At 42.3% G+C, this 13,301-nt stretch overlaps 1 protein-coding gene across 3 annotated transcripts in view; it reads left to right on the top strand.

The window, feature by feature from the left end:
- The first annotated feature begins 7,064 nt into the window (after positions 1 to 7,064).
- gabra1 (gamma-aminobutyric acid type A receptor subunit alpha1) overlaps positions 7,065 to 13,301 on the top strand; it is a 28,938-nt gene continuing 22,701 nt past the window's right edge. Inside the window, exons 1-2 of one of the 3 annotated variants that reach the window (XM_071460275.1) lie at positions 7,065 to 7,202; positions 9,695 to 9,800. In XM_071460275.1, the coding sequence (XP_071316376.1) occupies positions 9,721 to 9,800 (80 nt within the window). In that variant the 5' untranslated portion in view covers positions 7,065 to 7,202; positions 9,695 to 9,720. Of the gene's footprint in view, positions 7,266 to 7,967; positions 8,162 to 9,694; positions 9,801 to 13,301 lie in introns of those variants that run through there. The other 2 variants (XM_071460274.1, XM_071460276.1) reach the window with 2 other exon arrangements.

The following is a 13,301-nucleotide window of genomic DNA, read 5'->3' as shown; positions in this document are numbered from 1 at the left end:
AGAGAAGAGAAGAGAAGAGAAGAGAAGAGAAGAGAAGAGAAGTAACCATTCTCATGAAAGTTTGTCTTTCATCACAAACTCCAACAATCATCAGATACACAAAATATGCTGCCTAATATCGACAACAAGTAACTTTTTAATTAGTTTGTGCAGACAAACCTGGTGCTAATCATAGGTCCATCATACTGACAAATCTAACTCTGTCTCCTCAGCTCTTATGAGCTCCTGATTTATTGAATATCTGTCATGTAAAATTGTATTTTAGGCCAATCAAGTTGCTTCAATCTCCAAGAACAGTAGGTCTGTACATTACAATGTTTGTTTCAATACTGACAAGTGCAAAAGAATATAAGAACTTCAAATGTGTAGCTACACGTAAGATTCATTCACTCTAAGAACATAAGCAGCTTCCATGATTTTTATTTCTATACGTATTATTTTAGTAAGGGCTTATATTAGTAATACAAAGGATGTGCAGCAGCTTAAAGTGAGTTACAGAGAGAAAATTACAGAACAGAAACAAGAAAACACTTCAGGAAAAGAGTAAAGTCCCACCATTAATAGTAGTGAAATAATAAATAGAAAAAGATAAATATGAGCAAAACATCATAGTGATTTTTTAAAAAGCTAAACAGATGTTAAGAGTTAGGACAACATTTCAAAATAGAATATTTTGCTCTCTGAAGTATGAGTGGCAGTACTGTACAGTTTCAGTAGGTTGAATCAGTGTCCAGCAAAAGTATTTGAAGGAAAGCAACTAAACAGTGGAACAGATGGTCAGTGAGATTTTAATGCCCAGGCCAAACTGTTGCACGCTGGTTGGCTAAATCTCAGGGTCATAATCAGTGTTATGTAAACTGACGAGTGAGAGCTGCTGTGCGGTCTGCCTCCACTCTGTGGCCCTATTCGCTTGCATCCACAGTGCTGTTAGTATGTTTAGTGTGTATTCACTAGCTGACGTGTGTTTTTGGGAGGGAAAATGCAAGAGGAGCCCCTATGAACATCATGAACCAAGCGAGATGAGACAGAGAAACCAAGAGGGAGAGAGATCAAGTCCAGCAGGAAAAGAAAAAGACACACAGTGGAAGTTTCCTATAGCAGGAGCATTTGAGTGACACAGCTCATCACAGGAAGCGGCAACCAGCACAGCTCAATGCTGAAGCCAATGTGAAGTATCTACAGAAGCATTTCCTCTAATGGCCACTAGAGGCTGGCTTCAAGAAGCTTTATTGAAGTTAATGGGAAAAACCCCAACAGATCCATATATAGAAGAGAGGTTTGGCTGGGAGCTGCACAACATGAAGAAATCCAAAATCAGCAAACTGCGCTTGAATGAAATGAAAAGAAAAAGTAGTTCTGGATCTAAAGTCTGGGGAAAAAATCTCAGTTTCTGACCATATACATGTATTTTATTATTCACAAGCAGTTCATATACTCATGTTAATATTGGCATGGGAGCTAATTATGTGAATTATAGCTTGAGTTCTGCTGAGATGATCTGTAACTGAAATAGCAATGGCATCATAGGACACTGTGAACTACTGAATTGCATAACATGAAGAGGAGATGCAGCCTAATATTTAAACTTGGAGCCAAAAGTACAGCATGTGTCACTGTGAAGAAAAAAAGATGCTGAATTGTCTCAAGACAGCAGTTTAAAAAATAAAATGAAAAGTATTCCTCTACATACATTATAGCTTTTAGTTACACTGATTATGAAGAGCAGATTCTTAGCAAGATTTAGAAATACTATACACTTGTAATAAAAATCACTTTGAAAAGTGTAAAAATACTGAGAAGTAAAGGCTTTATGCAAGTAGAGAGCATTTACACATTTGCGCAGACCTACAAAGTTCACATACATTAAAGTAATAGTTTGGGTTATTTGATGTAGGGTTATGCGAAGTATCTATCTATAGTCAATGTATTACCTGCGGTAGATTCAGATCAATGCCCTCCCCACAGCCAGGAGCGCCGGCAGAGAAGCTAAGCGATGTACTGGTGTGGATGGGGCCTGATTCAAAAAGCGTTTAAGCCACTTTAAAAAAAATTCACACCAAAAAAAAGCCTAATTAACTTAAACTGATATTGGATTTTTTCTGTGGGCATTTTCTTAAAGTGGCTAAAACATGCTTTCACAAAAAGAGTTCAAAATTTTATGTACCAGATTTATATTTGAATAAAATCTGTAGCTTACAGAACTCAAAAGATTGTTTCTCAAGTGCAGTGAACTACTGCAGTTGTGACACTGGAGTTACTTTTTTATTGAGGACTTTAACAGTCTGCAATGCCCACCACCAAACTTTTAACCAACACTCTAAACGGATTGATAGCTCTTAATAATAATAGTAATAATAATCCTTGTTTATATCAGTAATATATTGTTTCTCCAGCATGCTGGTTGGCTGCAGAATAATGTTAAAACATGTGGGAAAGGATCAAGTGATTAATAAATGAGGTATATTGGCAGCTTTGATAGAAAAAGAATTCCCCATTTGTCTGATATATGTTACGATGGATTCAATAGTCTTTAATACCTTTAACATGTTTTTTAAAACTATGGTTTGAGTCTAAATTTATATTAAGATCTCTTCATAATAATGTCTGGCTAAAGCCTTTTCACTGTCTTCAAATTAAACGCAAACCCATCATTTCATTCAAAATTCAGTTTCATTTGTATAGTGCCAAATCACAATATCATATCAAGGCACTTTACAGGGTAAGGTAAAGACCTTATAATATTATAGAAAGAAATCTAACATATCCCAGAGTTACTGGGACATCCTCATAATAAAGAATTACAGTAGTCCATTCTGGAGGTAACAAATGCAGGGACTATTTTTTCACCATCCTTTTGAGAGAAAATATTTCTAATTTTAGCAATATTGTATTATACAAATATTATTAAGCTCTTATTAAGATAAATATCATTAATATTATTAAGCTTCCTCCCCTGACAAGTTTTAAATGATGTAAAAGTACTCTGCTATGATCAATACCTTGTTTACTATGGTTTTCCCACATAAAAAGTTTTTTTTTTCTTTTTTATCAAAAACTGGGGCTGTAAGACCATCTACGCTTACTTCCTTATTGAGAAATTTGGATCAGGTCTTGTGCCCCGCACAACCATAGGTTGACCAATGAAACAACAGTGCGTATCAAGATGGTTAGCTGAGGAAAACTCTGAGGGACTCAGAATTATTATTATTGTGCACCAAACGCAGCGACTAGAAGAGTTATCATAACGGTAAGCGTAGTCAATTTGTTTATGTTGTTTTTTTTGCTTGTAACTGGCAGTGACTGACACAGTGTTAGTGGTTGTGCTAATGCAAACTCTGGCTCTCTGTAGTGACAAGGTTTTGGCGACTGGTGAAAGAGCAGTGCATATCCAGATAGTTACCGGAGAAAACATCAGACAGACTAAGCTCCGTGTTTGAGCCTCAGTCAGACCCAGACTCAGATGAGGAGGTTGTTGTGCACCAAAATCAGCTACTAGCAGATGTATCAGAACAGTTAGCATAGTTAACATCTTTTATTTGTTTATGCTCTTTGTTAGCTTGCAACTGGCAGTGGCTGACACAATGTTAGTGTTTGTGCTAATGCAAACTCTGGGTCTCTATCCTGACAAGGATCTGGGTTTATTTTGCCCGTCTCCTGTCCCTGTAAGTTGACGGGATCGGTTCCTTCGGTTACATGAAGTATGAATCCCTGCCTCTCGGAATTCATTGACTCTTACTCATAGCTCATTCCTGAGCTATGAGTACTTGGGAAAAACGTGTGTATGTTTAAATATATGACAGATAATTCACTACTGTAATGAAAAGATAGCTAAAATAACTGAATATAGACAGCAGCAAAACACGCTAACACCAACAACTGGAAGGGATACACCACGCTTTCAGCAGCATGTCAACACATCAGCCCTATCATCACACAGTATTAATTTACAACTAACTGATAAAAGCATTGCTGCTGTTAGTATATATTTTGTATTTGTATACACATACAGTCTATTAGGTTAAATTCATGTGGAGGGTGTGCATGCAATCCATTTATGTTTGTACAGTAATATATGTAATTCTGCAATGCATGCATGCATACAAACATCCACATATATGTGTATATAAGCATACATGTCTGCCTACATTAGCGAGTTTGTTTGAGTATGAACATCTATGTGTGAGTGTGCACCTATGCACATGTGTCACACTGGACGTGGCCTGAAACCGTGAGTCAGAGAAGCTCCCAGTTAATGACTGATTGCAGAGAGCAGCTCACAGAGGGGAAGCACTCTTTTGTCTTCAACAACAGCCTGATTTGTTCCTCAGGACGGCTGATTGAGGCAAGTCACTCTCAATGCTCTGCAGAATGGGAACTGCAGACTACAGCCTCTGTGTCCACCAGTAAAACTGCTAGAAGGGCAGGTACCCAGCAATTTAGCGGTATCAGCTTCTGACAGTGTATTCTGGCCCACTCTATTGCAAGCCTTCCTTCATTCTAGTTTGTAGGAGAAGTTCCGCCGTAACACTGGCTTTCATTTCATTTCCCCCTGCTCTCTTTGGTACCACATGTGGATAACACCTCACTTAACATATTCACCCACGCCTGTAGAAAGTCTCAATTAATCTTCTCCATCCAGATTGAAGGGATAAAAGATGAACACACACTGGGAGCTGGGTAACAGCAAAATGAGACAGTGTTAGGCAGTAGGCTGCACACTAAGTCCGGGTTCAAGAGCCAGAGCAGTAGCGGATTTTCAACCCACTGGCTCTGTGAAATGCACCAGCACAAGGGGCAAAAAAGGCAAGCACAAATCAAGCATTACTGCAGTAATTGAACTGAAGTACTGCACTTGGGTTTATCTCTCTCTCTCTCTCTCTCTCTCTCTCTCTCTCTCTTCTGCTTTAGCCTCAGTTGGAGGCAGCCAGAGGGGACCCCTGCCTGCTGTTGTCTACTGGACAGAGAGTGGTCTGGATCTACCCCCTCATCCTGGAGAAGCCCTGACCTAACTGGAGCCAAAACATGCCACTCGAAGAGTGCATGAGTGTGGACACTCACAAAGGCTCAGGAACCTCCAACAGAGTGACATCACATGCCAAATTAAGACATTCCTCCCCTGTGAAGAGAAGGAAAAATAATCCCTCTCCCACCTGTCCTGGTTTTATCCCGTTTTAAAATGCTCTTTACTGCCGACAAATAAACTGAATCTGAGACTTCACACTGAGGCTGTTGCTTGTGTGCTTGTGGATAAGGGCTGAAAAGGCCTGGATCTGGGGTTGTTAAGTTTCTGTGACAGGCATTAAAAGGCAAGTCTTCATTAAACTAAAGAGAGGTCAGAAAAACCTCTCAGGGGCATGAGTGCTAAGAGGGCAACTTCTCCTTTGAGAGACAGCAACCCTGGCTCTTTAAATGCTGGACAAAGGCTCCATATGACATCCCAAAGAGCAAATGGTTGTGTAGTTGCACCCACACTGCACATGAAAAGACCGATGAACTGCAGCGTAACTGACTTTAAGGTCAAATGGACAAACAAATACTAAGACGTACTGACATGTCCGAGACTGAATGTGCACCTGAGCAAAACACACACAGTCAGAAACACACATGGGCACATGAACAATACAGGAACATAGTGGGCCCCAATTTGTGCACACATATACAAACCAATTAGGTGCAAACACTCAAAGGTGGCTGCAGGTTACTTTTTCTGTTAATGTGTCATGGGGAGGGTGGGGAGTGGAGAAAGGGGGGTGGTGGGGCGGGCGTAGTTCATCAATATCCCTTCTTTTGAAATTCAAAAAGCACTGTTCACAGCGAGTGATTATTTCCCCATAACCTGCACATCTCTCACCTAAATTACCATCATCCATCTCTCTCCGTTTAGTCCTGCACACACACACACACACACACGCACACACCTCACTTCACTATCTGTTCCCATCACCTGCCCAGAGATGGAGCTGTAAGTTAGTGGGCAAGTCTCCTTTGCTTTTCTTGCCGTCATTTTCCCAGAGAGGCGACACTGTAAATTTCGTCCTAATTGATCACTTGTCTTGGAGAAGCTGTCTATTGTCGAGCTCTGCTCTTTGGCAGAAGGGAAGGTTATTAAAACGTGAGAAGGAGAAGGAGAGAAAAAAAAAAAAAAAAAAAAGCAGGAGTCGTACTTTTTCGCTCTCCACTATCCGTCGCGGGCGTGCACACGCGCACACGCACGCGGGCACGTGTTGTTTATGCATGCTCGCACGTGCACGCGCGCTCACGGGCAGAGCGAGTCACATGCGGCGGCGGCGGCGGCGGCGGCTTCCAGAGGAGAAGGGGAGCAGCTTGAAACGACGCTCCGCTCGCCTCACAATGGCATTAATTCCACGGAAGGAGCTCGGTGGGGTTGTTGGACTTTTTTTTATTTATTTATTTATTTTTTCTTGTTGTGATTATTAAAATATGCGCGTTCACCTGCAGCATCAGGTTATGAGGATGAAATGTGAGCAGAGCGCAAGAGGAGGGAGAGAAAGAGTGGACAGAAGTCCCTTTTTGATAGAGAAATAGATAGATAGATAGATATTCTTGTTGAATACAGAGGCGCATATGAGCCCATGATGTCCCTCATAATTAATCACGCACATGCACTACTTTAACCACGCGTGAGGAGGCAACACACACACACACACACACACACTCACTGAGGAAACGTTGCACTGCAGACCAGACTGACGTGACTACACTGCCAGCTCACTCTGCCTGCTCTGGTGAAAATAAACCCCCAGTCAAAACTGAAGGCGAAAAATGAGTTGCTCCTCTGTCAAAAGCATTCCCAGATCAACAGCCAGGACATATAGGAGGCTTGTGCCGTCATGAATTACACTGATCATGGTATAAACTGCCCAGTAAGAATGTCCTTGTTTCCCTCTCATGCCTCCTACTGTAGTCCTTGGTGATGAAAATGTCCTCTGATTTGTAGTTTAACTTGAAATACGCAGATGACTACAAAAATATACGCTGGGTATCATCAGCCCTTTTTTTTTTTTTTTTTTTTTCCTCTCTTTTTTTTTTTTTTTTCCTCCCTTGCAGATGCACGCAGCTCAGCGCTCCTCGCCGTGCTCAGCTCAGTCTGGAGTGGCGCGGCTGTAGCAGCAGAATATTTGGGCTGTAAACAGAGACACAGTGCTGTTGTCTCGATGCGAAACGTGGGATTTTAGGAGACGGTGAGTGATTCGAGGAGGATTTTTTTTATTGCAGAGAGAGGCTCGTCTCATCAGTGCAAGCCGGTGAGGGAACACGATTTTCTTTTTAAAAAAAAATATATATATATATATATATTTTGGAGGTGCCTTTTCCCTGCTTGTGTGCGCGCGTATCCGAGCCGTGTAACCCACTCGGGTTTAATTCTCGCTATTTTCCCTTCATCGCAAGTACTACTGCGCGTTGTGTGACTGCTGCTCTCGTCCATAAGATGCACACAGACGATTTGGCGGCGAGACGAGTCTTTTCGATAAATGTCAGTTTTATCTCCTTGGAAAATCATCACGTAGGAGTCAGGGAGAGAGGCAGAGAAAGCGCGATGGGGGGAGAAAAAAAAAAAAACAAAACAAGGGATCCCAGTTGAAAATGTAAGAGGATTTTTATTTAGCAGCCACTGAAAAGAGATTAGGGCGACAGCAGTGGAAGTTAAATTGTGCTGCATATAAAATGGGCGGGCTAGTCTTTATATTAGGTTGGTACAGCCTATTGTGAAATAAAAAAAGCTCTGCGCTTGGACACAGCCTGTGTGCCATGCGCTTTAATTACAGGCAGGTCGATGAGATAAAACGTATATTTTGGACAGACACCTGGGTACACAGTCCAGATTTGCTAGTTTAGTAGAACATTTTCTTTCCTCCTTTTTTTTTTTTTTTTTTTGTGTGTGTGTGTGTGTGTGTTGCTGACAGACTGAGAGAGTTCAACTCACTACAGCACCACCAATGAACAGTGAGAGAGACCTGCGCATATCGTCAGCAGCCGCTTCTCCAGCCTCAAGCTAAAATTCGTCAGATCTGAGATCACAGAGGATTTTTTTTTTTTTCTCTCTCTCTCTCTCTCTCTCATTCAGTCCGGCTAGAAAAGATATTCACAAAAGTTTGAGGATATAGGCAGCGGACACCGAATATACCCCGAGTCATCTGCTGTAAGTGATTTTCTCCCATTTTCATCGCCTCTTTCTATCAGGCAGAAGAAGGAAGGGGAGAGGGGAGTAACGCTCGGATTTAGGAGGTGATGGTTTGTGTTGCTGGACACCGCTAGAATCGAAGACGAGTTTTACTGGGGGAGAAAGGGGGGAGTTTGCCGTCGAAATGAAGACCGATTGAGGGGCATTTTATGGCAAACGAGAGCTGTTTGATGCCTTTAACGGGAAGCAGGCTGGCTCCAGCACCACGGACAGCGCTCCGAATGAAACAGCATCAGCGCGCATTTGCTTAATTACTCCGCCACGCACGAATTGGATCGCCATGCATGTATTTAGAGCAGCCTTGCGGGGATGCCAGTTGCATGCTAAATTCCTACCCAGCTCAAATGTATTCCATATACTGTAGAGGAGAGGGTGACATTTCCTCTGAATAACTTAGAAAGTGTGCTTGTGCGGGATTTTCTCCCCCCCCATTCGTTAATCTGCATCATCCCCGCTTTGTCAAATCCTTGTCAACCAGAGGATTTATTTGATTTTGATTTTATTTTAACTGAGCATTGTTTGTCCCCACCGACTCCCATCCGCTCACAGCGCACCTTGGAGCATCTCAAGCAACTGGAAGGGGCATTGTCTTCTATGTGGCAGGATTTTGTGGTCGTTTATGAAATACTGCTTTAGCGCCGTTTTTATATAAGTAAGTAATTGGTCCTGTCATGGACACATCGATTATGCTTTCAAAAAAATTGGACTGTGAATCTGAGCAGTGTGATTTGCATGCACAACAGCGCAGACTATTGCTTACATACTTTATGACCCGGCTGACATCATAGCTTGATGATTAAGGAGGAAGCAAATGCTCTTATTTTAGGGGATTTGGTTTGATATTGCGGTACCGCCGCGTTTCACATTGCAGGGTATTAGAGGAGGCTGTGTACAGGTGCTACAAGCTCACACGGGGTGTTATGTGGTCGATGATGTGATGCCTTGTTATTTCTTCTTAATTATTTTGCGCTACAGCTGCAGCCATACCATATGCGTGTGCACTGAGTGTCAGTTATGAAAGTCGTATTTACACTGGCTCCCTATCCTCATCGCCCATAAGCTGAGGAGCTATTTCAGTTCGGTCCCCTGCATAGTTAGGGTGGAAAAATATGCATCTGTCAACGTGACAGCTAATTCAAAATGATGATGTGAAATCTTTGAGGGGATATATGCGTGTGTCAAGTGGCATGTGATGGGCCCAATGCATGAGGCAAGGCCATTTGGTCTGATTCATGTGCTGTCAGTGCATCTGTGAGAAATGTTCACAACCAGCACCAAAAACCTTAAGCCTTAACCACATAAAGCATTTCTATAGGGACAAGGTCTCCCTCAGAGCCCCCCCCCCCCGCCATGCTGGCTGTTGTTGTCTTAGCATATTTACATGTTTATTGACACCTGATGGGATGAAATGTTGGGTTCATGGTGGATCACTGGCTCATATGACTTGGTGTAATGATGTTCACTCCTTCTCTCTCTCTCTTTGACCTCCAGCAGTGAAAGGTCCTCATATTGCAACTATGTGTGGACGGAGCAGGACGGCCTTTCTGTGTCTGTGGGCTTGCTTGCTTGTCGCCAACAGCGTACTGGGTGGGAAAAGGTAAGAACGAACTTTATTTCACAAATGCGTACCTGTCTGTGTTTAACACTGGGCAATTCTAAATGTATGAAATCTGTACATGTCATGCACGCTGCTCGTGTCACTCAATTTGGAGCCTTACGCAGAGTTTGAGACAGGTCTAAGTGTTGCCTATATGGTCAAGCTATTACTGGGACAGTGTAATTACACATGGTGACATTTGGGGGACAGACTGTGGCGACCACACTGGACTGGGCATAATATTAAATGCAATTTTGTGGAGGAGGACGGTCATCTTTTAATACTGGTCTCAGCGCTTGCCAAATGGTCAGCTGGCTAAAACATATGTCAGTAAAACAGTCAGTTAGTCAGCCAGCCAAGGAGGCAACCAGTGGTACAATTGCCGGGATGATAGTCTGTCTTCTTGGCTATTGCTTGGTTTATTGGGTTACACTCTTACAGAGCATATTCAATGTGGTTGTAACTGGGGCATCCCCACAGGACACCTCCACGTCTATAATTGCACAGTGGTAATAAGAAGTGCAATACAGAGAGAGGAGATGAGGAGCCAAAATAGCCACAATCCACATTACAATAGTGTTACACTTTTTCGGTTCAGTAGCCTTTTGGGACAACATCTACGTTCTCAGTTTTCAGTCCTGGGCTGTGTACAGTAGATGAAGTGTGTTGCACTGTGATATTTGGCACAGATTTGTGCACATTTTTGACAGTGGCTGAGGGGATTGGTAAGGTCGATGAACAGACACACTTCTCAATGTCAACACCGACGTGTCAGATGTCACCAAACCAGAAACAGGAAAACAGAGAGAGGAAGAAGGTGGATGATTGGATATGAAACGACAGCAATAAGATCCACTGTCATGTGACTGCAGCTGCATTAATTCCTACATGATTCAAACGCTCGGCAGCAATTCATGTGTAGCATACCTCTCAACATCACAATCTGACTCCACTCCTTGGATTACATAAACGTGCAGACCAGTTAAACATTCGCAATTACGAGAAAAACAACAACACCTAAAGCAGAATCCTTCAACTGCATGAGCACTCGTCCCACTGTGGCTCTTCTGGAGAATCCTGGAGAGACCGAGGGGATTGGGCTTTTCTGCACGGTTGAATAATTCAGTGGAACTGTCACAGACAGTTGTCTTCAGTGGCGATGTCTTGAGATGGTCCAGCTTGCTTCTCTCTCTGTGACAACAGCTACACCACGAAAACACACATCCATAACGTATACAGTGCATGTTTCAGCTCACACGTCCTGCGTACGTGCAGAACACAGATGGAATGTGCCCTATTTTAAATTTATGATGCTCTGCGCTATGCCATGATTGCACACTGATTTGATCTAATTGATTAATCGCAGCTGTAGCTTAGGGTTTGAGATGTAGTGACTAGCAAATGGAGGGTCTGATTTACTGAGTTTGATGTGCCGCACGTTGAGCACATCAGAGAAAATGTAAAAGTACTGATTACTTTACGGAGGAACTGTCACCGCAAAGTGCAAAGCAATTATCGCCCAAAGATTTACTGTAGAATCCAGTTCCCTTCTTTAAGTCAAATGAGGAATCACATACACATACTGTACACACACACCTTGGGGGATTTCAGCAAGACACGGTAATCAGGAAAACCAAGCACTGTGCTACAGTATGCTTCCAATGAAAGAAATTGCCTTATAATTAGATATCCGAGTGACGAAAGAGAGCGAGAGAAAAGGAGAGAGAGAGACATTGGCAGAGAGACATTGGAGAGAGTGTGAACGGCACTGTTGCTGTTCAGATGACCTGTAGATGGGGATGGTGTACAATGTTTTATGAGGAGGTGGCCCCTGGCTGATAAACATGTGTATTCTTCCACAGCACCTCTTTCCTCTCCATTTTCTTTTCCTTTCTGGGGTATGCACCCCTAACCCCCACCCCCACCCCACCCCACCCCTTCACCACCCATGTTTCCCCGTATACACTGTAAAAAAATGTCTGAAAAAAAAAAAAAAAGATATATGCCACATTATTCAATTTATACCTGTGAGTGAAAATAACTCATCTGACTTGTTGATATCTTGAACAGAGGGGAAATAAAACGAAGAGTCATTCAAGAAATGCATCGACAAATACTGTGCCAACAATTTCCGTCACACTTGCACTAATTATCAATTACTTGAAAGGATGGATTTTCTTTTCCTTGTATTTTTTTTATTTTATTTTTTTTATTAGTGAACTTGAGAGAGCGAAGGGAAGACTGGGCTAGTTTTCTGCATTGGTGGAGACTGTAGATGACTATAACCCTTGGGGCAGACCAAAAACTCCTCTGATTTGGCAAATTGAAAAGTAAATGCTGAAAGTAAGAATATTAAGAAGATAGGAAAAAGGAGGTTGTGTTTTATTTTGGGCTCAGCTGACGTCCCATGGATGCAATTTTGCTTCCTGTATTTATACATATAATTGGCATCCCAGACCTGAACAAAACAGATTAATTATAGTTTTGAATTTGAGTATTTCCAAAGCTGTTACCTCCGAGACTGATGCAAAACAAAATAGCTCATCACAGTTCCTACAGTTCCATTGCCTTTCAGAGATTTTTTTTTTTCTTTTTTTAATGGCAGATAGAGTGAGGCTTGCGAATTAAGAGAAATTGGAGGCAGAGAGATGTGAATTAACCCTTTTATACAAATCCATGTGTGACGCGGATCGAGCGTCCTTATTTAGAAAGCAAAATGTTTAGCAGCTCACATTCAAAGCTAGTCCCTCAGTTCTGGATGTGAGCTGCGCCTCTGTAAAACGCCAATCCCCAGTTTCACTAAACAGCATCCTCCCCTCTTCTTAACCTCTCTTTTCCGCCTTTTATCTCCCCCCGCTTCATCTCTGTTATCTCCATCTTTTTTTTCCTCTTCTTTGTCTTGTCTTTCGAGCTTTTCTTGCACGTTTTTTTTTTTCCCAGACGCCACTCTCCCTCCTGCTTGCCATCCCTCCTACTTTTCCTTCACTCCCGTTCCAGGTCCCTGCTAACTAATCTTGATGACCTCTCCCTCTCCTTGGAGCCATTCGGCTTGCAGAGCTTGTTTCCAAACACTCGCTGTTTATTTAGCATGCAATCAAGCCAAACGCTATTGGCTGTAAAAAGAGGGAGAGTGGATGATTGCTGAGCGGCGTACAATGCATTGTTAAGACTTTCATCAGGGTATTATCAGCGTTATCACACATGCAAACATATGCATGAATATGTATACAGGCTTGCATATGCGCACAGACCCTGAGCCTACAGTACATGCATGCATTGATTGAGATATACAAACAAGCACATGCACGTGCGCACACACACAAACACGCGCACACACACACAATATTCCTGTCATATGTTGCCTGAATGATGCACAGTGTAATTAGTTGCTGTATTTCTGATTATGAGTCTGTTGAAATATTAATGTGTGGAGATGCTGCAAACTCTGCTCTCACAATCCGGCGTTGCTCTAAGCGTTTTGTTTCATGTTGTTCAAACAGC

The sequence above is a fragment of the Trachinotus anak genome, unplaced genomic scaffold (genome assembly GCF_046630095.1).
Source record: "Trachinotus anak isolate AG129_WGS33_773 ecotype Australia unplaced genomic scaffold, CSIRO_AGI_Tana_v1 ptg000024l, whole genome shotgun sequence".
NCBI classification, from domain to species: Eukaryota; Metazoa; Chordata; class Actinopteri; order Carangiformes; family Carangidae; genus Trachinotus; species Trachinotus anak.
This window is presented reverse-complemented; position numbering and strand designations above follow the sequence as displayed.